The 26,971-nt window shown below is 38.4% G+C and overlaps 1 protein-coding gene across 3 annotated transcripts; it reads right to left on the reverse strand.

Moving 5' to 3' along the window:
* Positions 1 to 1,677: 1,677 nt before the first annotated feature.
* On the reverse strand, positions 1,678 to 26,931 carry TANK (TRAF family member associated NFKB activator). 3 transcript variants are annotated; one of them, XM_065750803.1, is made up of 9 exons: positions 26,769 to 26,931; positions 22,608 to 22,754; positions 19,636 to 19,744; positions 18,719 to 18,831; positions 13,351 to 13,530; positions 12,054 to 12,130; positions 9,384 to 9,502; positions 7,277 to 7,860; positions 1,678 to 2,955 (listed from the first exon to the last, which is right to left on the reverse strand). In XM_065750803.1, the coding sequence occupies exons 2-9, from the start codon at positions 22,704 to 22,706 to the stop codon at positions 2,788 to 2,790; spliced, it is 1,449 nt and encodes a 482-aa protein (XP_065606875.1). In that variant the 5' UTR covers positions 22,707 to 22,754; positions 26,769 to 26,931; the 3' UTR covers positions 1,678 to 2,787. The 3 variants fall into 3 exon arrangements, with proteins under 3 accessions (XP_065606875.1, XP_065606876.1, XP_065606877.1); XM_065750804.1 differs by having other exon boundaries at positions 26,853 to 26,909; XM_065750805.1 differs by lacking the exon at positions 26,769 to 26,931 and adding an exon at positions 26,066 to 26,084.
* Positions 26,932 to 26,971: the final 40 nt, after the last annotated feature.

Consider the following 26,971-nt stretch of genomic DNA (forward strand, 5'->3'; position numbering starts at 1 on the left):
AAGAAATCGCCTCCTCTGAGTCTCATCTGCTAGGTGGGGGCAGGAGCAGCTCGGCGTGATCTTCCCGTGCTTTTGTTCGGCGTGGAACAGCCCATTCTGAGCATCTCCCGAATTAACATTAGCTAGGATGGGAAGGAGAGTCTGGGGACGGACTCCATTCAGTTAACGGAGAATAGACTATATCTCCGTTTAGTTGAATTTAGCAAGATGAGGAGGAGATTTTAAAAGTAAGTTCGCATGGCCGGGAAGCTCTCTCTTCCTGCCGGGTAGGTAGGAAAGGCAGCCAACTTCTCCCAGTGCTCTGAATTAATCGCGTAACATGGGAGGCGGGAGAGGGCTCTGATTGGAGTGAGGAGCAGTAGAGGGAACTTCTTCCCTTCTGATTCCAGAGAAATAAGAGATCTCAATTAATGCTCTGGTGATTTCTGCGAGGTCTTAAAAAACAGAGGACTCGTGGAATCTGTCACAGGAGCGTTTTCCGCTCCTCTAACAAGCAATGACAGTCTAATTACTGGAGCTACGAGCAGCTGTCGAGTTTGCCAGAGAGACAGAGGAGCTACATGTATTGTGCCCGGCCGCCAGCACGGAGCCCTCGCACCAGGCTGAGGCAGCCCCTCGGAAATCTCTCCGATAGGAGAGGAAGCGCTCTGCTTCCCTGCTTTCAAGTCAGAGCCAGAGTTCCATGACTCCTGGCTGGAAATGGGGGCTCCCATGTCATGTGTGGTCACTGCACGGTGGCTCAGAGGGTGAGTCCACTTGGCAGCCCCTCATTACCCCAGGGTGCTGCAAGCCCCAAGATGAGGCAGGGGAAGCAGCCAGTAGCCTTGGCTGGCAGGCCTGCAGCTCTCTTTACTCTCCAGTTCTACTTTCTTCCTTCAGATTTATTATTATTATCAATGAATTCACATTTCCCATTTGGATTCACCCTCCTTTGCCTGAGCTGAGCTTGTGTGGAAGGGGGAGAGGAGGGGAGGAATTCTGAACCTCCTCTGGTGAGTGTAATAAAGCAGATGTCCCTGCTGGCAACAGCAGCCTCCTCCAGGAAAGCTGTACAAGCGGAGCCCACTCAGGGACAGCACTCACCTCCCACCTCAAGTCCCTCGCAACTGCTTGGCATGACTTTTGCTGTTCATCAAACTCAGACCAAAGCTATCTGGACCTCCTTGGGCAGGCAGTTTTAAATATCCGGTATGAAACAGGCCCCTCAGATGTCACCCCTGGCAGGAGTGTGAGAGGGATGGACTGTACTGAATGAGGAGTTTCGGCCAACTCTGTCCCTAAGCTTGGCCCAGCAGGGCCTCAGGCTGCTGCTGGGCTCCTGCTTCTGCTGATAGCAGTGTTCAAGGGGAAAACATGTCCATGCACAGAGTGGTGTGTGCCAGGGGAAAGATGACTTTGTTTTCTTTATAGGTGAATCACAGTTGATGCAGGCTTAATAATGTAAGCTCCTGAGCTTACGATTTCATGGTAGAGAGGACAAGTTGGTTTTGTGTTGGTTAGGCTGGAGATGTGTGAGTCCCCAGCTCCCTTCTCAGTGCTGGAAGCTCCGTCCCCCAGCAGCCTCCCGGCTGCACTGCAAGGTACACCACAGCCACACGGGCAGTCCGGCATGGAAAGGACCCGCAGTACTGCTACCAGAGCTGCTAACAGGAACAAAATCTTTCTCCAGGTCACAAATCAGACGTGCACTGTGCTCTGCTGTTTATTACAGTACACACTGTTGAGAGCCAGTCACAAACATTAGATATTTAAAATAGAGTAAATAGCTACAGAAAAATCCATTCTAAAAATTATATGCAGGTGTATTTTTCTTTTCCCCATAGAAACAGTCACCTGTGAAAAAATCTTTAAAAAGTGTTGTACTTTGCTGCTATAAAAATATTAATGCTAATTTTATCAAAAATAAGGGCTAAAAATATACTCAGTTCAAATGCCAAAAGCTTTAAGTCACCCATTATCATTAATTTGTTTAGTAAAAAACCCATGACTTTTAAATTTTAACCCAATAGATCTTTAAAAAGTGCAAACTTTATCAAAATGAAACATTTTGACTAAATTCCATTTAAGTTCCATTGAGGAAACTGTTCTGCATATTCAGGTTAGAACTGAAGTCACTGAGATTTCTGTGATTAGGTTTTCCCCTTGCCTGTCTAAGACATAACAGACTTGAACAATCCTTCACGGCAGGCTAGAAGGAAAGGTAAGCCTTTCCATTTTTGGTATTCTTACTTTTCAGGGACATTTCAGCCTTTTCTTATTCCATCCTTCATATTAATATTTTTCATGAAAGTAGTTTGACTAATGATTAATGCTAGAAAGGTACATTAACACAACTGTTATTTTTTATAACAAATTTTAGCATAGAAACTAAAAATGAGAGCCTACCTCTCCTTCCCATTCCCTTCAAGAAAATAATCATATCGCTGGATGTTAAGAAGAAATCCTAGCAGTACACCAATTTCTCTACCCAGATTAAAGACTTAATCCTGCAAATCTGTTCTCGTAAGAATTCAGCCTATTCAGGCAAATATTAATTAGGGAAAAAAAGCTTTTAACTACAATCCCACTGGTAATATTGAAGCATGACAAGCAGTAATGTGAATTACAGTACTGACTTAGAGTTGCATTTTATCTTCTCAAATCAATGAAAAAATGTGCTTATTTGACAACTTTAGTTAGTTCTCGTTACAAGAAGTCTTAATTCTTAAATTCTTATCAAATCTATTCAAATCATAATTAAAAAAATCAAATGTATGCAAAAACAGTGATCCATTGAATTCTCATATGTTAAGACTGTACTTTAAAGTGGGAATTCAGATGCCGAAAAAAATCTTCCTTAGATGTTAGAGATGGTGGGAAAACTTCTCGACAGAATTCACATACTCCACGCTGATTCAGTTCAGAGTCTGTATAAGTTTGTGCCAGCAAATCATTGTCCTGAGGCTGCCAAATGAGCTAAAAGAAAGAGAAAATGATTAGTATTGCGGTTTGTGATGTGAATTACATTATGCTGTGGTTAATATTTATATTACAAATATAGCTGCCTCTTCAAACTAGGTTTACTTAACACAAGCCTGGCAGAGACATTAACTAGAGAATTCTCACTTAAGAAAGACAAGACTCTTTTTATAACCTCCATAAACATACTACCTTTGCAAATACTTGATGCTTTAACATCTATTCATGATAAATGATGCAGTGAGTGGCATTCTGTAGTATCAGCATGATATAAATTATTTTCTTTAACACTGTTTCTATTTTTTTTAACTGTAGAAACATTAGTACATAATATCTATCTTTAGTACTAATTTTTTAATCTTAAAATAAATATGAAGCATTTCAATTCTTATTGGTAGACATCTAATTTTCAGTTTACTTGCAGAAAAACTAGAGCAATGTCATATGGTCTAAGTTACTTAGTTGCTGTGACTCCCTTTTAGTGTAAATGTGTGTCAGGTAATCTCAGTTTTGAGATTCCTTCTGCTATGACAGCAATGAACTCAATAGGGTTATTTGAATATCCATCCATACACTCTGGCAAATCTGCAAACTGTGCTCAGTTTGGTTCAGTAGCTGTTGCTGCTCTTGCTCCCTGACCTAGCTAGTTGAATGCCAGCAAGTCTGTTCGCTGACCATGGAGACGTGAGCGCAAGTGTATGGCAATTACGTGGCTTGCCAATACCCAGGATTCAGAAATTCAGTCAGTTTTCAAATCAAAGCTAAAAATGAAATTTTGCTACTTCAGTATTAGCAGCAAACCCAAGATAAAACACACAGTTATGTTACATGGACAGGACAATCAGATTTTGAGTAAACTGAAAATCAAATGCATACTGCTGTGACTGCAAAGTACACAGAATGGCAGCAAGTTGGTATCAGATCTATGTGGGGCTGGAACCTAGAAAAGGAGAGTGCCCTCTAGTTTTTTGGCTCACCTTTTTTTCTTTATCGTTTAAATCGCATGTGGAAAGGCAAGCAAGAATACTTTAGAAAGAAGTTTCTTTTGAAATTCTAAAGTTCTTCCTATATCCATTCCAACCCAAGACTTCATTTTCACAGATTTATCACGCCAAATACTTAGACTCTAATGTATACCCCCCCGCCATGATAATTCACTGTACAACGGACGTGGCTTTCGTAGTGGTTAATTAAACCAGCTGCAACTTCTTGGAGTCAATTCCTCGTCCTCTCCGTATTTAAACAGTGTTTAGCTTATCAGACAGCGGTAGCAGATTTACCGTATTTCATTATGGTCAGCAATCCATATAATTAAATTGACTAATTAGTAATTAAGTGCAATCACACCACTTCTTTTCAGCTAAAAGAGCCTACTTACTGTACATTGCTGGTGTAAATTGCATATTAAATTTTTCTAGACACAGATACACTCAAACATCTCTCCAGGAATATGTTTAGAATGACTTGTTTTTAATACCAAATTATGTAAAGCACCATTTAAAAAATACATTATTGTAAAAATCCCACTAAGGACACAGTAAGATTTCCAGTCTTAGAACCACAACACAGAAAGATGCTCATCCAGCAAAATGCTGAAGGAAGCACTTAACTTTCATTTCTTTCTTTTAGTCTTCAACATGTGCTTAAAATGCTTTTCAGAATAGGGATTTATTTAAGCAGATGTTTCCCTTCTAAAACAAGATCTAGATGAAGACCAATAGATACTGACTTGATTTTAAATCATGAACATTCTTAGAAATGTTTTTGGCTGAAACAACCCCCGCAAATTGTGAATACTGGTAAACAAAATGCATCTCTATGCAAGTCTCAATTAACATTAGTCTGTAAAATCCTAGGTCCACTAATATCCATGCTTATTTTAATCTGCTGCTCTTTTCAGTCACTTTTTTTTTTTTAAGTTACATCCTAAGAAAACAGTATTGAGTTTTCACATTTAGTATCCACAAAGAAGGAAAGAGCTAAATTTATTACAGCAACTGAGAGCAGTTCCAAGAACTCACTGTTGCCAAATCTACTGCATTTATGGGGTTTTCCATTTTATAAGTTAACATATGTAGTAAATACTTGAAATTTTTATCTACAGTAGGAAAAAAATAGTCAGGTATCTCATTCCTCCCTACTGGAGCTTTACCAGTGGCAGGGATGATGGTACTGTAAATACTCCCTGAAAATGCTGTAAAAATCCTAGGAACAAGTATCATTCACTGTTTTTTTTCTTTTTTTCTTTCTTTCTTTCTTTTTTTTTTTTTTTTGTAATTTAAAACAATGAAAAGACATATATGCTAGTAACATTAAAAGAAAACCCAACAGCTAGTGTTTTAATCTACAAATATATTATCTGTGAATCAAATCTTCAGCAGATTGATTCAGTAGTCAGAAAAAGATCCAATTCACTAAGAATTAGAACAGAGTCCAATTCACTAGGAAAACTACTTTAGAAACTTTTCTGTAGGCAGTTGAATAAAGGTGATGGATGTTGAGAGAGAGAGAGAGAGATGCTTAATAAATCTAAAGCAACCCTGGCTTAGTTCAGACAAGCTTCTGGATAAGTTGCATTCTGATCTATATCCTGTATGTTCTATAGTGCTATGTAGATGTGATTTATTAACACTGAAATAGTTTCTCATCACCTTTTTTCCCCCTAAAAGTTAAAATTATTACATTTTCTCCACAACATAAATAATTTACATTTTAATGGTGGTCCCAAATTAATTTCTTTATTTTGCAGAAATGCCAAACCAAATCAAACCAAGGGCTTATTGCTATTCAACCACAATTCTTTTCTACTTTTTTAAGCTGCACACTCCCCTATCAATTTATAATCACATACCAGCTGTTTCGCTGGCTGTAATATACAATGCAGGGTGCCACCTATTGAAAAATGAATACACACACTAACTAGTAAAAGCACACACTGGAGAGAAAATACAGATAAAGAGAAGAGCAGTGAGGAATGGAATGAATGCTTTGCAGCTCCTCAGGAATTCTAACGGTGACAAAATAATTGGTTTAGTTTGTTTAACTCAGGCACAAGTTTAACAGAAAATGAACTGGAAATGAACATGAAAAATAAAGCACAATAAAAAACTGCAATTAGTAAGTTAGTATAATTGAGACCTCATACATTACAAATGCGTATTTAAAACACATTTTTAAAATTCAGGCATGTAATGGGAACGGTAAACTTTCCGTACTTTAAACTTTCATTCAATGGAAACTTTCATTGCAATACAAAATTGAACTTAGTCTCATTAAGTTTTAGCAGAGTAAATCATCATATCTAGGATGTCCTGCAGATGCTTTACAAACTCATGTCATGCAGTGATAAAATGCAGAGGTAAAGCTCTTTTGCTGCATGCCATAAAGAAAGAACACAAAATCATATCAAAGTAAACAGTGAAAATATTCAAAATCCACCCTCTCAAAAACGTCGCTATTTGTATAGTTTTGAGAAGCTCTCCTTTCACAAGGTGTGAGAAAAGCCACAGAAGTACAAGAAATAAATCAATAAATTGGAGTCTATAAGGGTCTGTAATAATTATGCGAGCAATTTCAGTCGAGCCAGAATGCTACACAAAGGAAGGAAAATACTCAGAGACATGATCTGTCGTGCCTGCCAAAACGTTACTGCGCATTACAGCAATTGGGCCTTCTTCTCAGAAAGTTCTCTGGACTGTGAGCCATTAGGTCTTAAATTCAAGCTCAAAATACCTACGTAAACATGAATTGTTTTAGTGTACTTCCATACGTTTTTCAAAATAAATAATTAAGTTTTCCTACTTGACTGCTTAACCTATGACAAACTTCTTTTAAGTTTTCATAGTCGGTAGGAATAGGGTGTTGTTTATAACTCAGATTCAGATAAAAAGTTGATCATTTTTTTCCACAGTGTATGTTTGTTTATTTTTTTAATTAGTTCATTTGTCATATTCTCTGATGTACATCTGAAACAATTACAGCAATTACATGCCCTATTCATCTGAGATAAAGGGTAGAAAGAAAGTGATCTGGGGGCAACTTAGGGTTAATGAAAGCTTTGAAACAAATATAGAAGCAGTTAATATCTACATAAACTGAAATTTGGGCACATATCTATGTAAAGTCTGTGCTTTCCCAGGGAAATAGGACAAATGTACGCACACTCCAGCATCAGTGAGAACTGACAAAATGTATTATCTTAAAAAGAAGACAGGTGAGGCACCTCAGAGAATATACTAATCCAATCTCAAAGATCTTACAATACAGTTGACCACATCATTACCTTTTTTCAAAGCCTACAGTATTTAGAGAAAGATACCTGATGAGGACCTCTGACGGTTGTTCCAGCAGCTTCTAAAGAAGGACAAATTGCTTCAGGTGCACCTTGGCTTGCGTGCTTAGATAAAAACGTGAAAGCAGTGTCTGCTGTTTTCAAGCATGTTTTGTCACGGGTATTTTCTATGGGCATGTTTGCACGATTTGGAGGGTTTGTTTTGTCAACAGTAGTTAAGCTTTGTAAAGCTGAGGTCACAAGATCAACTCCATGAGCTTCAAATGAGTTAGGTTCCAATTTACTGAGGTTAATAGCACAGTCTCTGTGCTCTCGGTTAAAACGATGATCTTGAAGCATGTTTTCAGCTATACCAGAGCAAGGAACTGTTACTTTTTCCTGAGTGCTCTGCAAGAAAGCAGAGTCATTGTCTGTAGGTGGAAACTTGACATTAAATTTAGAAAGTGATTCTACAGAGTTGTTGTCCTCATCTTGGCCCACTCCTCTTGGTGTGATAGATGTGATGCATGATGCACCTCTATTTATATCCTGTATAACCCGAGGCTTAAAAAGCTCTTCTGCTTGTTCATCAGTTTTATCAGTACACTGTATTGGCATGGAAAACTGTATTTCTGTGAAGAAAGAATGAGGAAAATATTAAGAAATATATAATTATTAAAGGTGCAATATTTTTCCCCCATGAGATTCTTTATTTTCCTTCTTGGCTTTTTAACCTTTGTTTTGTCTCTCTGAAATCAGTTCAAGGTGTATTTCTCTTTCATAAACATTAGCTCCAACTCCAAAAAATCAGAACAGAAATAAAATAATTATGTTCTAATAACTGTATTTCTCTTTAATTTATGGTTAAAACACTTCAATTTCACTGAAACTCACGTTGTCCCATAATCTTAACATATACTTGCATACATTTACTGCAGTCTTCTGACAGAAATAAAAGTTGGAACCAAAAATATTTCACACAGTGCTGAGAACATTCTAGGCCCTGTGAACAAGATCTGAGAGGGTATTCAGGTACCAAACTCCCACAAATTCCAAATTAGAAAAATATTTAAACGGAACAGCTATTCAGAAGATGGATCGTATTTCCCTGTGCTTTGAGAATCTCCTGCTCATTTTTGGCACTTTGTACATTTGTTGTATAAAGATCTTCTGACATCAGTCAGATATCATAGCAAATAAGAGCCACAGCAGTAAAGGAAGTCACGCAGATTAAATCTATATGATGTGAAACATTCTGCATAGTTGAGATAGGCATATTTTTAAATTAAACAAATGAATTCTGGTATTAACTGCCAAGCACCCACTCCCCAAACAATGAAGTTACATCAGAATGCAACAATACCGTTTGGACTTGGCTCTTTGAAGCTACAAGCTACACATTAGCACTTCGTGTAACAAAATGTGGCAACGAAAGCTTAAATTAGAAACAAGTTCTGGAACCTGTGTGTTTTGCTCCAACCATGCAAATTTGGCAAGTATTTTTTGAAATCACTTAAGAATCTGACCTTAATACCAAGCAAAGCTAGTAATAATACCCCTAATAGCTTTCATTACATTAAATATAAGCATTAGCAGACCTGGGTGGCCAGGATCTATTCCAGCAGCTGCATAAATCAAGTTTGCCTTTTGTTTTCAGGGAAGTGTTGAGTTAAGCTCTTGTCCCATATTACAGAATATGTAAAAGTCTGCACAAGGAAGTCTAGAAAATCAGTACTCTGACTCTCCTCAGTTCAGAAGCTTTCCTCTAACAAATATGAGGCTACAGACATTTGTAACAGACATCTTTGGAACTGACAGCTAAATTAAAAGCAAGCGAGTTCTGTATTTCACACAGTATGATGGGATATCACATGTAGTAAGTGCCTGCCTCTCACTCCAAGGGACAAAACAATTATAAGAGCTATTGATGTGACGACTGTCTTCATAGCATGTGATTTGGAGCATTCGTCATAGAATGCCAAAACTGGCGGTGTGTTTTCTTGGTGAAATACTGAGCACCATGTGAACAGACTTGAAAAAGGCAGATGGTAAACAGTGGAAGTACTTCTATGTATGTGTAATTTACAGTATTTTCAAATATAAAGCAAAGCTTTCAAACAGTTGAATCACAATAAGAGCTTAAGTATGATATTACCAGTTTCAGGTTCTGGCTTTATTTTAAATTTACTCAGTTGGTCTGTTTGTTCTCTGGCTAGCATACATATTCGATGACACTCTTCTTTCATCTCCTGAAAAATAGTCTCCAGATTCTCCCTAGAAGATTGAAATTGTAAATTAGACCCTCAACCAATTCAGCTTGTTGTGACCTTTAATGTAGTCACACCCACAAACCAGAGAAAAACAATAGTGTAAGCTACTGTTCTTGGATACCTTGTTCTTCAACATATGTATATACATTTCTGTTCTCAGAAAAAAAGCAAGCAGAAAAGGGAAAAGCAATATAGTCAAGGAGCTGTTTAGTCATAATACATACACACATTCCAGCTTAGGGCCTGACTCTGCAGGGACCCAAAGACAGTTCAGCCTTTACATTTCCTCTTCAGTTTCCAGAGGTATCAGTGGAACAACTTGTGAAAGACACTGTTTATACTCCATTCTAGGCAAAAAAAGGATGCTGCTGCTCTGAACATTAATTGGTTTCTTTTTTTTTTTTTGTTTGGTGGGCTTCAGACCACAGGAGAAGGAACACACAAGTGTCTGTTACTGTTCCTTCCTTCTCTGTTTACCTCACATTTTGGAGATGTGCTGGTAAACTCATTCCTCTGCTTTATAAAATGACTCAACTTTCTTTTTTTTTTTAGGGCTATTTTTTATTACATCTTTTCTAGAACATCATATGATTGTCCAAAATTTAGTTATCTGCACTAAGACTGGTAGACATTGATCTTCATGTTGATCTGAGATTTTTTTGCCCTACGACATCAGACATTATATTATGCATAAAATTCCATTGTGAAATTTTGATTGACTTGCTGAATACTTTATATTTCTGAGCATAATATCACAGATATTATAAAATTGTCTTTAATGATGAAAAAGTAAAGTTTGTGACAAACTGGATTTTGTATCTTTGTCTCAGAAAAAAGCTCACAAGATATTGTTTTTCTTTACCATAATACATTGTTTTCCTTTCTATTGGTTATATCATACAGCAATCAGGAGCTGTCATGAGCATGCTCTTACTCCTCCTGTGCTTCTCTTTTTGAAGACAAATGTCTACCTGGACCTCATTTCAATAAAGAAACATTTACAGAAGAAGTTGAAGTTCTGACCACTTTTCAGGTGCTTCAATAGATAAGAAATGGGAAGCTACTCTTAACACATTTTTAATTGGAGCATGAAAATATACATATAATTAGATTAAACAATTTTTGCTAGAGACTTGTGATAACATAATATTTATATAGAAAAAAAAAGTGAAATAAGAATCACAGAATCTTTTGAGTTGGACGAGACCTTTAAAGATCATCTAGTCCAACTCCCATGCAGTGAACAGGGACATCTACAACTACATCAGGTGCTCGGAGCCTGGTCCAGCCTGACTTTGAGTCTCTCCAACAGAAGGCATCCACCAGCCCTCTGGGCAACCTGTTCCAGTGCCTCACCACCCTTATAGAAAAAAATTTCTTCCTTATATCTGATTGGAATCTCCCCTCTTTTAGTTTAAAATCATTTTTTCTCCTTCTATCACAACAATAAAGAGTCCATCACTCTCCTTCTTATAGTTCCCCCTTAGAAAGGCTGCTCTCAGGTCTCCCTGGACCTTTCTCTTCTCCAGACTGAACAGTCCTCACAGTGGAAGTGTTCCATCCCTTGGATCATTTTTGCAGCCCTCCACTGGACACACTTTAACAGGTCTACACCTCCCCTGTACTGAGAACTCCACATCTGGACACAAACTCCAGGTGAAGTCTCACAAGTGCTGAGTAAGGGAATTATTGAGAGGGAGACAGAAGACAGGTAGATGTTATTATTCTTCTGATATACATAAATAAAAGCAAAGTTTTTATCACAGTCTTATTCCCCTTTTCTTATTATATAGCAGTAATGATTCAGTCTAAATATCCATCTGGTTCATCTAGACTATTATGTCAGAGCACGGCTGAAATCAGATGCCTAGGCAAGAATTCACAATACTTTTTCCCAGTCTAATCCTCATCTTTAAGAATATTCTACTTGACATTAGCAAAGGTTGTTAAAAGTGGTGTTACTGTCTATCCCACAAAAAGCAGAAATATAAGAGTTTGGTCAATATTCTTCTCAAAACATTGGCTGAAGGAGGAATGCTTGCTTAGGAAATATACTGCTTTTAGTCCCTTGGTCATTGCCAGGGCTGGCTGGCTTCAGTTTACAGATAAACCTGCTTTCAAACCCTCTCATTTAGGATGGATCAGGCCAAGAATCATTTCTTCATGCTGACTATTAGACCTCCTCCTGGCAGGAGTTAATCCATTACAGTTGTATGTTCCCATTCTGAAGTAAGCTAATGCAAGGGAGTTAATGGTAATCCAAAACCCAGCATTTAAGTTCACTGTAATATCCTGTAGAGTTAACCTCCTGCTGAACCCATTTGCTATTTTCCTTCTTCACAACTTATCCGTACATACTTGCAAAGCTCTTTTGTGACTCTACATGGCTTTAATTCCTTCCAACATCAGCTCTTTCACCTCTGCAGCTCTCATGCCCTGCTGTTCCCCAGTACTTTTTAAGGTACTGTACAGAAATGATGGAAAATGAGAGGTCATAATTAGTAGCAGAAAATACAATTGTAAGTAAATTGCAAAAATACTGCAGAAGTATTTACCTTTCAGGCAAAGGTGAAATACCAGAAATCCCTATAGATAACTCAGGCTTATCTGGAACGACTTTCTTACTTTTCACCTTGAAGCAAAACATGAGAGTACAGATCACAGGTTAGCATATTCATTTTAGTCTACACCCTGATACAATTAAAAATGCTGCTGTACCCTTCATCTAGTCTTTCTGGAAGTACTCAAACATTAACAAAATGACAAAAGCATTTTTTTAGTGCTTTTGTGGAATCCTTAGTTTTATTTTAGTTTTCAGCAACTCAGTGTGGCATTCCTCTATTCATACTTCCTTAAAAGGAAGCTGGCTCTAAGAATCTTGCTTCACTGTATGTCTGTTTCAGTCACATATAAGATTATGTATTATGTGTAAGCTTGTTACTGAGGCACTTAGAAAAAAAAAATCAATATTCACAAAAACAATCAATGAAGATATCAAAAGCAAATATCTCTCAGGTTTTTAGATGTTCTTAACTTTGACTACCACCTCGTGGTTTGCTCTAGTATTACATAGCTTTAAGTCAATGCCAGGTATTAAAAATAATTTTTTTACGATAAACAGCCATTAAGCTGCAGTTCCACTAGATCTATACTTCCAGATGGCCTGGATATGTTCAAATGTGCTCCACATCAGACTTATAACATGCTCATGTCTCTCAGATTATCTGGTTTCAGCGATACACTGCTTATAACCACTGACTCGTAGCCTACCTGGTGGTAAAGCACAACTGCAGCTCCAACTGGGATATGTGAGCTGCTTTATTCCTAACAGCATTGGTTACAAATACCTGCTGTAAGACAAAAATGCTTGGAAAGTCTGATAGCAACAAGTTATGTGTTGCTGCACTCATCCTCTTACCTATATTCTGTTAAAATTAGCTAGCTAAAAGGCATTCACAAGATAACATTCACACCAGTGACTGCAGTGTAGCTATCCCAAAACTATATTTCACTCTGGATGCTATTCTGTAACAAAAATAGAGTGGGGTAAAAGCAAAAAAATCAACTCAATCTTGATGAAAACTCCCAACTGGAAATTATAAAACTGAAATGCTTATCTCCAGTTTTTGCAGATGCTAGCATAACAATGACATAATGTAAAAATAACTAACATAGAAAATCAACCAATGTATTGAATAGTTCAGCATTTCCTATAAAGTTTCAACAATTTCCTATTAACAATATAATGTCGAAATTTAAAATCATTTTCTTAGAATAATTATGTGTTTGAAGAAAATAGTATTTTAGTATTTTTGGTTATTCATTTCATCTCCACTTGGTTTCTTATCTTACCTCTATTTTGTATGTTGGCATCTGTGTTCCCTTTTGGGCATCATTTAATTCTTTCAATTTGTTTTTCAGAGTTCGTATCTTATCTTCTTGGCTGGAAATAATAGACATAAGCTTCCTTTCCTTTTGACTGTTTCTGTCCTCAAGTTGCTTCAACTTCATGCTCTCATTTTCTAACTGTTCCTAAAAAATAATTTTAGAAATTCCAGTATGCTTACTAGAACTGAGGTTTGTGAAATGTCGCTATTCAGCGGTCCTGAAAATGCTAAATTATACTCCTCCAACTTAAGTAAGGGACAGTCTTATATACTACAGTATTAATCTGAACCAATAGTAAAAACCTACTGCTAAACATTGATGCATCTGATCATGTATGATTAGTCAAAACAATTGAATTTCCTGAATTTATGACAGTCACATTAATGTTTTTAGTCACTTTACTCCTGAGAATGCCCCTGAGGAATCCCAGACCCTGCAGATAAGAGAGAGTTTGTGTATCAGAAAGAGGTTCTTACTGAAAAGGTGGCTGGGCACTAGAATAGGCTCCCCAGAGAAGCAGTCACAGCACTCACCTTTCTGGAGTTCAAGAAGCATCTGGACAACACTCTCAGACATGTCAGATTTTTGTGTGGCCCTGTGTGGAGCCAGAAGTTGGATTCAGGATCCTTATGGGTCCCTTCCAACTTGGGATATGCTATGGAAGAGTCTGGGGAAAGGAAGAATTCTCCCTGGTCAAGGAGAATCTGGTCAGAGTGCCTATGCAAACCTGATGCATGCAAATCCATGGTCTCTAACAGGATGCATTCACAAGTGCTGATGGAGCTGCCAGAAATGACTGCAAAGCCACTCTCTATCATCTTTGAGAAGTCATGGTCAGCTGGAGATATGCCTGAGAAAGCCATCATCGCTCTCTTCAAAGAGGGCAAGAAGAACGAGCAGGGAAACTACAGGCCAGTCAGCCTCACCTCTGTCTGTCCCTGGGAAGGTGATGGAATGGCTTATTCTGGATGTCATCTCCAAGCAAGTGGAAGGAAAGTAGGTTATCAGGAACAGCCAGTATGATTTCAATGTGAATCAAATTGCAGCAAAGGAGGAAAAAACAAGAAAGATTTTTGTTCTGGAAAGAACAAGATGTCTGAAGATTTTGGGCCAACAAATCCTAAAGAACATAAATTTCTCTAACTGATGCCGCAGCAGCTAGATTTAATTTCAAGAAGCATAAGAACATTAAAGGCATAGATAGCTCAGAGCATGTAAAGGAAATATCTGATGAATGTGAACAGCCAATCATATTTATCAATGTGGGAAAAAAATCACAACTTATGTTAAGAGGAGATGGATGCATGCACAGAAGTATTTTCAAGAAATCTGAAAACACTTTGAAGAAAGTTAAAGCAGAGCCAAAAGGTGGGCATTGTTTTGCAACTATATTCTTTTCTATGTTACTTGAAAAAAAGTCTGAAAAACGTTATGCAGCATGAGAATAAAAATAAAATCATAGCAGCTACAAAGAAGACTTTCGTATTGTTTTGTGTACGAAAGAAACATGAAAGCATATAGCAGCTCAGCTCATGACCTGTTAAACATCAGAATTACATAAATATTGACCTCAAGCTGTAGTTGAATATGAACACAGCTACATTGTTATTCTTCTGCCTGAGTAATGTAGACTAAATCAGAAATGGTTACCAGGAGGTACCGGGGAGTGCTCTGATCATCTAAGACAACACAAAACAAACGTGAGATCTAGTATGGGGAACTGATTTTTGCTGTTCTAGTAATAGGAGGACAGTAACATTTCAAGGTGCAAGTTCACAGGCACCAAGCCACCACAGAGCCATTGTTTGGTCACTGAGTTCCCAAACATTCTCTGGTCAAATTCAATTTTCATAAGAAAACAAAACAAAACAAAAACAACAACAAACAATGGCACACAGCTTTGTTTTCTCCTGTATTTTCCTTTGAAAATAAGCTTGGAAAAAGCTCATGCCAAACACAACACTTGCCCTTGAACAACTCTATCTTCATGACAGTAAGCTCTTTCACTGAGCCTTTGATATAGCATTGATCTGCACACTGTGTTTATCCATTCGGAACTGTTACAGCTTTATAAAATATGGACTTTCAAAAGCTTATGGTAACTAGGAGGAGCATCGCACTAATGGCCAGTAGCTTTCTTCCATTGCTTCCATCTTCTCCTGCAGGCAGCAGGGACAAGACTTAAGACATCAACAAGAAAATCTATGTGGGAATCAATGTCAGAAGGGCCTTTTAACACGCTTCAGTGAAGATATATCAGACTTAAGTCACCATTTTTGTGCAATTTCAGGATATTGCACCAAGAAAAAGACTGGGGATTACTTTTGGGGATCTTTTAGTAATACAAGCCTTCACAGCTTGATCATCTCACAGATTCTAATACTGACAGAGCCTGGATGTTTGAAAACAATGTAGTAACATTTATAAAGTGTGTTAAGTTTTCGGTTAATGCCATGACAGGTATGCCACACAGGAGATACCTGCTCAGTTAAGTACTTGGCTGCACAATGAATGTTTTAAGAATGCTTGCATTAGCACACAGCAAAAGAGGTTATTTCTGTACTATGAAAAGATTAACTCTTCAAATCACAGCACTTCTGTAGAGGTTTTATCTCACAGAACTTTGCAGTTGGAAGAGACCTCAAAAGGATCTCCAAATCAACCTCCTAGTCAAAGCAGCAGTTGGTTATGATGTTTGACCAGTTCCTCCAAGGAGAGAGATGAAACAATCTTTCTTGACGACTCTTTCCAATGTATGTCTATCCTCACAGTTAAAAGTTTTCTCTTACATTCAGTTTGAACCTTTCACATTTCAAACACCTTCACTTTTCCTGATGTGTGTTACAATGGCCCTTTTTCCCCCCCATGAATTCCTAGGATAAATAAACTTTCAGATAATTTTAAGGGAAAATGTTACTCAGCTTACAAAGTCCTGTAAGTGATTTCACGGAATATTATTGGTAATGACTTTCAACAGCTTAACCACATTCATTACTGTTGGGCAGAGATACCCTAAACAGATGAAGAAATAAGGAGATAGGCTGTCAATACTGTAATTTCTTATATCATGAAGCAGGGTCTAATTAATGTTACAAAAGGCATCCTATCCCTACCAAAAGACAGCTAAATGCATAGACTTGTCAGCTAACATAACAATCATAAACTTTCTTCATACAGCTTTCTTTGCATCAAAAACAGAAAACTGACACAAGAGAAGCTGATACTGACTCTGAGATTGAAGTAGTAGCTGCTCTTAGATATTTAAGTCATTTCATTCCCACAACTTTGAGTGCAAAGACTACCATACATTGCCATTCCTCTTCTGATGCTAACAGCCTGCAGGACGAACATTTACTGCAGAATGAAAAATGATGTGTACCATATGTATCAGTCATTCCTGATACACAGCTTCTTCCCTCTTTTTGTGGCACAAATAATTCTGATAATAAAACTCCACATAGCTTTTAATACTAAAGCTTCTGAACAAGGAAAATATGAACATGAAGATGTTTTCTTGCCACAAGCACTGACATTAGCTTCATGATTTATGGACGCTATAAGGACTGTGCTGTCTGATTCTACTAAAAATAGTACACAGAAGCTTTACTTGACACTGGTTGACATGTCTGCTGGAGAGCTTTGACTGTGAAACAGTAATAAGAGGCACATTCTTCCTACTCAATAATGCTGAACTGGGCAGAACCAAAAAACAGATCAGAAAAAATACAATTTAGGTCCCTTTGATCTCCTCAGGCGGGGACTAAAGAAATATGGCAATTTTGTATGAAGTCTGGTACTGACCACCAAGCCTGACTCAGCTATCTTTCAGTGAGGATGAATGTGAACAAAGAAAACATTTTATGACATGCTGGCAACAACATTTGAGAAAGGCAGATAAAATGGACACATCTGGCCAGGTTTTTGAGGCTGAAAAACAGAAAAACTAATCCCTACCTCATTCTGAAATTTAAGGCCTAGCCATGCATTTATTGCAATCAATCCAGCACTTCTATTAACTGTTCTGGAAGACACATTGTAGTTCTCCAGAGAAATTATATTGGACTTAGCAGAAGATAGTTTCAATGGGTATGGGTAAACCTAATTTATTATCCAGAATTGAACATTATACAAGCCTGACAATTTAAATGGAAAAGTAGAATAAAGGACTTAATACAACAGAAGATGGTATTTGTAGACATCATATATTAGGTTTAGAGCAAAATGTGGCTAGAATATGATTAGAAAAATATAGGCTTTCAAATAAAATATATGAACTTACAAATTTGAATACCTAAAAAACACCAATAATTTATTGAATTAGATACAAGATGACTACACTGAATCAGTGGCAAGATTATTAATTTTTTGTCTAAAAGAAGTAAAAAGATGATGTTGAGATAAGAGTAAAATAAAGGAGGAGGCATTCACAATGCATCCCTTAATAAATTCCCAGATTTTCATAGCCATAGTTCTCGTGTTTTTAACTTCACAGATTTATCTTCCAAGAAGCTGCCCAGTTTTCCCTTGAAACGTGAAGCTCTACTGATCGACTGCTTACCATATGAAGAATTCTCCTTTTTCTTTTTGGTTAACCTGAGCCATAGCAATTATTATTATTTGTACTTCATTCAGGGAGACAGGGACTGTGCCTGGACATAACCACACATGGACTACATACATATGTAGTTCATTTCTCATGGAGTTTTATCAGAAATCTTACCATTAGTGGCATAGATGAAACAAAATCCAGATGAACCTGCTGAGAGGCAACTATAATAACTGACTAAAGCAAAATGCAGATAAATACAAATAACATATTTCATTAAGAAAATAGCACCCAAAACAATGACTCCTGACTCTCATGCACTGACTGTAATGTAGGGCATAGATTGCATCATTTCACAGTGTTTTTCCATATGAGAAGAGTAGATAACACAGCTCTCAGTCATTACACAGACTAAGTTGCTAAGTGAAGCTACTGTCTTGGAACACTCAGGGACAAGAACATGGAATATCAGTCTTGGTCACATCTCCATATGCAACTGTAAAGCTTAATAATTATCCAATTCAAGACAGAGAAATGCAAAAATTTTCAAAGATACTCAATCAAGGAATTAATCCTTCAACTGTGTTGTACTACAAATAAATGTAAAGTTTAGGAAAGAAATGTCAGCTTAGTTCAACTAACTAGACCACAGGGCACAACACTCACACTCTTCAGTTAAGGATCATGTATTGGAAGAACAGTTCAAAGACACCTGTCCTTAAGTTCTCACAGTTTAATCACAGAGCAAATGTAACCTTGCACTAAACACACTGAAGATGACCATACCTTTAAGAGCCTTTCTCTTCGCTTTGCTACATTCAGTTTTTCAGAGAGCTGGCTAAATGACAGGTTGGAGGTTTCAATTTCTTCATGCCTCAGAATGTACGGATGTACATTACCTTAAAACAAAAAGCAGCTGATTGTCACAGCTTCTAAGTACAAGCAAAAATTAGAATTTGCTAGGCTTATATTAACTTCATTCTCTTTGAGAAAGGCTCCATAGTAAGCAAGCAAGGTAAACCCAACTGTGTGCTTACAGTGTGAGACTAACCTAGCAATAAGGAATGTGCAAGTTTTCTTAAAAATAAAAGCCAACCACTTTGCTAGAATTTATGAAAGCCATGAGTGTTAAGCTAGTGTGAATAAATATTTAATGAGCACGGCAGATAAACACATGGTTACACTGACTCTTTTCTATTATTTTTTAATACAGTAAAACAGTAGAAAATTATCAATCAATGACTATTTGATTTAAAGAAAATTATCTACTTATAAACCTTTAGTTATCCAATACAATCAGCATTACAAGACTTCCTGAAGGAAGAGGCATAACTATAGCACTCACATCTAGAACAACCCACAGGCAAAACTTAATAGCAGATAGCTGTAAAATTAATATGCAACATGTTTCAATCTAGTGAATGATTTGAACCCATATTTACATAACTTTTTTTCTTTTTTAGTTCAGTGTGAGCAGGTTCTACATCTAAAGAAAATCTCACCATTTCTTGAAAAGGATACAGAAGTGTTGCATTTTATAAATAGATTTTGAAACGGCGCATTTGCGTTAACTCTCATGTTCACAGAAAAGCATGATAGTGCTTTGAAAGATGTATATTGTGAAAGCTGAAGCCACAAAGTCAAAACTATTCATCAATGCAACACAGCATAAAAAGAAATAATGTGCAGACTGGAGTACATACCTCTATTAGCATTCAGAGCAGCTAACTGTGAATTCAGTTTTGCAATAATGCTGTTTTGAAGCTCTATCTGTTCCTGCTGTTCACATATTTGCTGCATGTAGTTCTCTGTCTGCAAATATAATTTAATTAGCATTAATCTTATTTTGTTTTGACTAGGGGTCTCCTATTTAGCATATAAAAAACAGCTCTGATTTTTAAGGATGATTGTAGTTGTAGACCTCTGTATGAAAAACCAACTACAGCCAGCTCTGGCAAGTCTGTACTTTCCAACTTCAGACTAGAAAAGACAGTAATAAGTAAGTACTAATTTTCAGTAACAAGTATTGCTTATTCCATACAATGGATACTTTGTAAGTAACAAAGTGCCTACCTATAGAGCTTTGCCTGATTCTTCGATTGTAGTAGACTTGTTTTTCTAACCTGAAAAAAGGGAGGAAAAGCAAGCAAAAAAATGGCCAATCAGCCCTATTATTCATGTAATTGTAGTTGTGCTATCACCAGGCCATAAAGATCCTAATGACCAGGCTATACAGAGTCTAATAGAGCTGTTCACATTTCAATGAAGTGTATCAATATCGTTAGACAGCCAGTTAATTGAACAAATGGTCATGTGGCAGGAAGATGCTACTTCTCAAAAACTATTATTTGATTAGCACACCCCTATTGTTGCAGTTAGAGCAGCACTAAAAACAAGCGAGAAACCTTGTGAAATCTGAGCAAGAAAGCTTACAGGGTTGCACTGAATTTTTCTGGAATTAAGAATATGCCTATTACTGAACAGGCCAACACCTCGGACAAAAACAGGTATGTTTTCACTTCTATTCATAATTTATCCATACTGTTTTCTGATTCTCTAATCTCAGTCACATTTGAATTTCACACTCCTCTGCTGCCCAATGTGCTTGTCTGTGAAGTAGGCAGGGATAAACCTAGAAACAAAATTTATTTTAAAAGGTTGGGTAGTAGTTGTACTATGAGATTTTACAAAAAAAAAAAAAGTGATCAAAGAGCAGTACACTCCAGCAGCTACAAGAGACCTCATGAAGCAGAAAAATCACTGAGAACCAAATTGAAAATGTACAACAGCAATGTCTTGTCAACACTTCTGTACAGAGCACAGACATGACAGCTAAAACAGACAGAAGAGAAGATGCTTTTGACAGCCAGTGTGCACAAATTATTCCTTGAGTCAGATGGCAGCAACAAGTTACCAACTAGAAGATCTGCATGACAACCAACCATCCATCTGTATCAAACACCATCTGGCCGAGATGACTCTGGCTTCTGTGTGCTTGACATGGCTCCCAGCTCTAGAGACTGGCAAAACAAGTGGCCTATCGGTAACTTAAGTAGTAAACTGTTAACAACAGAATGGTGGACAATCCAACAATGTGTGAAGGCCACACAATGAACAGAGGAATTCACTAGAACAAGGTACTGCACAAAGATCATTCAAAAGCCATGAGTTTGGCTTAAAAAACTTGAAAATCAACACTAAACAAAAATGTTCCAGTTCTTCCTGAAAAGTTACTTCCACTCTCTTCTGAAGTCATGGAATCCAACTACTGAAAGTTTGACGAAAGCAAAAATTTGGCCTAGTTGGCAATTCTTTATAAAAGGCCTTTGGTTTTTGTTTCAGAACCAGAGAAAACATAAAGGGAAATACTGCAGACATTTAGTTCTCCTAACACCAATGATCTCACACACTTGCCTTGCTTCCTTCTATAGACTTGAGAAAGGCTATCTCCTGACCTTGTATTCAGTGTCAGTGCAGAAATCTCTCATGTACTGCTAGATGCCCTAGAAGTATTATCTTGGTTGTTTTTCCTTAAACTAATTAATTTTAAATCATAAGAGAAAGAATTCAAAAAAGATTCCCAAATATTCTAAAGTGGGCTGTATTACCTTTTATTGTTTCCTGCAACTTCAGCACAAAATGCTTCTGATTTGATCCCTGTGCTTGTTAAGTGCAGAGAACTACAGATTCACATCAGCACTACTGCAACACACTATGAATGCAGACAGCCCGTTCAGTGGATGAGAGCATTCATATCTGTTCTGCAGTGCCTTTCTTTTGCCAGACTTTGGCAAGACTGTATCCAGACATGAGAAGACTCTCTAGTAGACATTTCCCTACTCCCAGATTTACAGACGCTTCCATAACTTGACAAGTATGGTTCATCTGCCCCAAGTCCCAACCTAGCAGTTCTGCCAGAAGCATCAGGAAGTCCTGTAGCACCAAAAACTTTCAAGTAAGATAGCAGAGTTTTCACTGCTGGGCAGAATATGCACAACAAAATTAATATCACAGAGCTCAAAACTGATAGCTTTGAAATATACTGACATACATTATGAGAAGTCCTCCTAGAGTTTAGGCTGATGTGATGTTTTTTTGAAACAGAAAAAGAACTAAAAATTCAGAGTTGCTCCTTACTAGTTAGAATGCCTCCAGAATCTGTTTCTTCTATTTCATAATTAAAGAACAATTGTATCAGCTTTTTTAAAATAAAACCAGTGCATATTCTAATAATTTTAAATAAGTTTGCTGTAAATGTCTCAAGAAAGCTCTACTGCTCTACTGTCCTAATAGCTTGCGCAGTCCTTACACTCTTCACAATAATAACTCAAAAAATCACTTTTGAGTAAAGCAAATTAAATTTCAAAATGTACTTCATTATAGCTGGGTAGCTTGTGTATACTTCACTGCAGTTTACATTAATCCTTCTTCAAAACAGAAAACTCTTTTCTCACCTTTAATGTTCCAGGGGAAAAAAAAAAAAGTTGAAACCCACCTACTATATTCACACCTTAATGAGCTGTTCTGCAGTTTAAGTGGCCTGGTCTCATAACTGCAATTTTCAACTCCGATGCACTCAAGTGTGAGTAGCTGAAGTGAAACCGAAATCTGTATGTATCATAATCCTCTACTTAAGGAACTGCTTTACAAACACAGTTTAGAACCCAACACGTACTTTTTGCTGTAGTTCTTTCACAGCATGGTCCCTATCCATGCATGCCTGTCGATAGGCTTCATAAGCTTTGTTAAGTTGCTCTCCAATGGTTTTGTCCATAACTCCCAGTGTTGTTTCATCACTGAAAGGATGGTCAAGTTAAGATATCTGAAAAGTAATCAGAAGGAAAAAAGAGAGAAAGATAAGAAAAAGAAGTATATAATTACAAATACATATAACATCACTGTTGTTATTATCAGACTCACGTAATACTGTACAGTAATCTTGGGCATTAACTCACATATTAGAACTATACCTCTGCTCATCTCAACATTTTAATTCTACGTTCAGGGCTATGCTCAATTGCAAGCTAAGTAAAAGCAGGTTAACAATTAATTGAATTCTGGACATACAGTCTTAAAATTGATGCAAATCACCAGTTACCTGATTTTACAACGTCTCAAACAACTTTATGTTTACTCCATTGTAAAATAACAGATGGCATTTAAACAAACCAGAACAGAACCCAGCTTTTTGCATTAAACATTTTAAAGGTAAGAATCCAATAAAATTAGGTCACATGAACCTATTCTGCTCTTTGCCACACTTGAAAATGGCAACACAATACCAGAAGTTGAATAAAACATATTTTATCTAAAAAAAAAAATCAGTATTCCCAGCCAGTAAGAATTAGAAAGAAGTTTTTCCACATTGCTATCAATGTTTTACACTTTGTGAGCAGCTTTACTGACACTAAAGCTCAGTCACTGAGTCAAAAAGAACAATATTGACTGGTTACAGACTTCAATTTCAAGACAGGACAAACTTTGGAAACACAGATCCTTTGCTTCCATAATAACAGAAGACATAAATTTTAATCTGAAATCTTACAGTGTATAACAGTGTAAGTACAATAGAGGATAGATGAGTGAGGTCTCAAATGAAAGCAAACAAGGGCAGTATTATGAAAAAAACAACAAAAAACAATTCACAGTTCCTCTCCTAGTTAAATATTAGCATTAGCACGGTTACCTCACAGTACAATGAATAGATAGCCTCAATTAACTACCACTATCTTCTGGCTTCATGCAAAATCCACAGACACTCTTAGGGATAGTGGAGCTGTCAAGAAAACAGAGCAAGAAGGGTATGAGGATTACCTACCTCAGACCCTGGTCAAAATCTTATAGGACTACAGCTTGAAGTTTTCATTTTTTTTCTTGCTCATGAATATCTTTATTGCAGAAAGGTGGTTTGACTTTCCTAGATGGTGCAATTGTCTACTGTACAGATGCTGCACATTTTTGTCCTGTTAGCTTTACTCCAAAGACGTGTGTATATTGCAAAAGCAACTGTACTCCAATTGTATCTCAGTATGGCTGTACTTTATTAATAGCAAAGTGAATTCTCTAACAGCCTGGAAGCATTTAGGACCCTTTGATACAAGAAGCATTATAACAGTGAATGGGCTTCAAGAGTACTCACAGTTCATAGAAAATGAAAGCATTCATTTTATTTGTGGATAGTCAAATCTCAGTTTGGAAAAAACAGTATTTAAAACTGATAAGTAACTTCCAGCCTTCTACTGACTGACTGACTGTGTTGATTGAGGCTTGGAACATCAACAAATATTCTTACTGTTATACAGACTGCTGATATCAGGAGACAGATCTGTAGCACTACACCCAATTTTCTGTTTGGTAGATAAAAATATAAACAGTTGTTTGTAGTCCAACTCTATGGAAAAAAGTCCATGAATCTTGATTTACTTGTAGCTACCTAAAATCTGGGCTTTGTGTAAGAAAGGAGCAATAGAAATAGTTCCTAATGACATTTAAAGATGGCACTGCTAAGAGAGGAAGTGATCCAGTATTTCCCTACACCCTGGACGCTAACTTCTGCTTCCATTCCTCCCTTTTCTTTCTGCAAACATGAGTGGCATTACTGTAAAATGTATCAGCAATCCATTCCAGCTTAAAACTAAAAGATGTTTTTGCTATGTTATTTTAATGCAGATCAGCTTCTTCCACCACTTCAAATTGCATGATAACTCAAACACCTGTGTCAGTAGAAGGATGCCAACATAAGGCAGAAACATCAGCAAAAGGCAGAAGGAATTCCCATTTTCAATCACAGCACTGGCTTAAAAATTGTAACATAAAATCCTGGTTATGTAACGTCGATAAAAGCCTGCATTGCCACAGGAAAAGATACTCCTGCCTTCCCCCACATCAGGCCATGCATTATTTGCCATCTATTTGTACCTGTGTCAGCATCTCTATGCTACACAGTTGAGCTATGCCACAACTAGCACCCTGCTTACTCCTAAAGGAAAACCAAACCCCCTCCCACCCCTCAAAAAACAAACAAACAAAACAAAACAAAAAAAAACCAAAAAACCAAACCCAAACCCAAAACAACACAAAAAAAAAACAAAAAAAACCCAACCAAACAAAAACAGTTATGAGGCTGCTGGAGCACTACTACCAACACAAGGAGGCAGTGGGAACATGAGATGAGCTGTGGGCAGGACTGCAGCAGTCTACAGTCTAGATTTAGATTGGATTAAACTGCTCTGAGCTGTCTGCTGCTGGAATAAAGAGGTAACATGAGAAGCAGTAATATCCAGAAATCTTGGCAATTTGAAAAACTGGCTCCTTTTTCTGCTTCTCCTTCAGATACATCGATATTTAGCAGGAAAATTGCCAACTGTTCCTTGTAATTTTCTCTCTAATTTTCTTCATCCAGTTAGGAAGAAAATAACTTCAAAATATCCCCTCTACTTCAACCAAGCTTAGTTATGTTGTATCCATCTAGCAACTGTAACGCATTCAGCACAAAGCTGCCAACCCTGACATTTAACAGCTAGCTTTCTAGAAGTTTATTAGGGTGTTCATTAGATCCTAAAGACCCTTTCACCACTATTGAACAGCCTTATGGAGTCAGAGCAGAAGCAGCAATAACGAACACTATATTTATTCCAACAGGGACAGAATTAGGGAGATTAACACCAGAGTCTGACTGATAAGGGAGTCCTGTAAACGTGAGTAGCTGAGTGCTGTGCTGCCAGCTCCATGGCAATGAGAACAAGGATTCCATCTCTGAGTGAAGACTTGAAAGCAGCTGGAAAACAACTGGGTAGAGCAAATGGTGTAAGACAAACCTATACGTAAACAAACTCAAGGAAACCTGCAGATGCTCTTAAAACACTCACTTCCAGCAACACACATTTCACTCATACAGGTGGGGAAAGACAGCAGCAGCACTATTAATTTTCTGCAGGTGCAATGCCAGAAAACCTTGACGCAAAGATCAGCAACATTCTGCTGCACACATCCAGAAACCCCAGCACCGCCGAGTGCTGCTGTCACAGTGACAGAGTTTTCATAGTGCCTCAGAAAACACCTTCCATTCTGAAAGACAAGGTTTTAGCTAATATATGCGTATATATGCTTTTCATTCATAACGTACATGCCTACCTCTCACGGGTTCATGTGAGAGCATAGATGCCGTCCAGAAACAAGTACTTGCTTCGTTTTTCTGCTTTCAAAACAGCGTTTTCAACAGAAACGTTTCTACAAGTTACACTGCCATCATCTTAGGAACTGGAGACCTGTTGAGGCAATCATTTGTGAGACGGAGAGCTCACGGCACTTTAAACTTTGTGTTCAAATGTGGGCAAAATCCCACATTTGACTTATACGAGTGCGAGAAACCAGAGCGCCAGGTAGAGCCCAGCCAGCGCGCATAGAGCACGGAGCGCCGGCAGCTCGACCCGGGAGCGGGGGGGCAACGCCGGCTAGCGGGGAGCCGCGCTGTCCAGGCCAGCCCCGGCTCGCACTCAGCTCAGCCGCACTCTTCAGTTCAACCCTCAGCTCGCCGGAGCCGCAGGAGACGACCGCGCGCCCGCCGCTTCCGCGGCCCTCCCAGCAGCTCCGGGGGCGGCCGGTGGAGCCCTTCCGCGGGCACCGAGAGCCGCTCGGCGCGGCCCGCGTCCCGCTCCTGAGCCAGGAGGAGCGGCGCCGGGAGGAACCGGCGACCCCAGGAGCGGGCGGCGGAAGCGAGGAGGAACGAGGGCAGAGCGGGCGGGGAAGGCCGGCGGCCGGCTGCCACGGCAAAGCACCGCGGCTCCGGGCCCGAGCGCACTCCGCTCCCTCGGCTTTAAGTACGACTCAGACTTACGAGCGCCTCGCGGAGCCCGCGGCTACTCCCGACACGGGGCGCTGGGTCCAGCCGGAGCGCCTTAACCCAGGAACCAGAACTCACTTCCTGTTGTGCCTCTTCCCCGCCCGCGCGCCCGCCATGTGACGGCTCGGGCGGCCGGCAGCTGCCAGTCGGGGGCAGCCCCGGGCCGGGCCTCCGCACCTCCCCGTCCGTCCCGCGCT

Source organism: Cyrtonyx montezumae, unplaced genomic scaffold (genome assembly GCF_038088225.1).
Source record: "Cyrtonyx montezumae isolate F1298 unplaced genomic scaffold, pur_monq_1.0 scaffold_7, whole genome shotgun sequence".
In the NCBI taxonomy this organism is placed as follows: domain Eukaryota; kingdom Metazoa; phylum Chordata; class Aves; order Galliformes; family Odontophoridae; genus Cyrtonyx; species Cyrtonyx montezumae.

Coding starts and splice junctions, on each gene's coding strand:
- TANK (XM_065750803.1), bottom strand. CDS start 22,706: ATGGACAAAACCATTGGAGAGCAACTTAACAAAGCTTATGAAGCCTAT. Junction 13,531..18,718: donor GAAGAGAAAGGCTCTTAAAG/GTATGGTCATCT, acceptor ATTATTTTTTAG/GAACAGTTAGAAAATGAGAG. Junction 9,503..12,053: donor ATTTCACCTTTGCCTGAAAG/GTAAATACTTCT, acceptor TCAATCTTCTAG/GGAGAATCTGGAGACTATTT.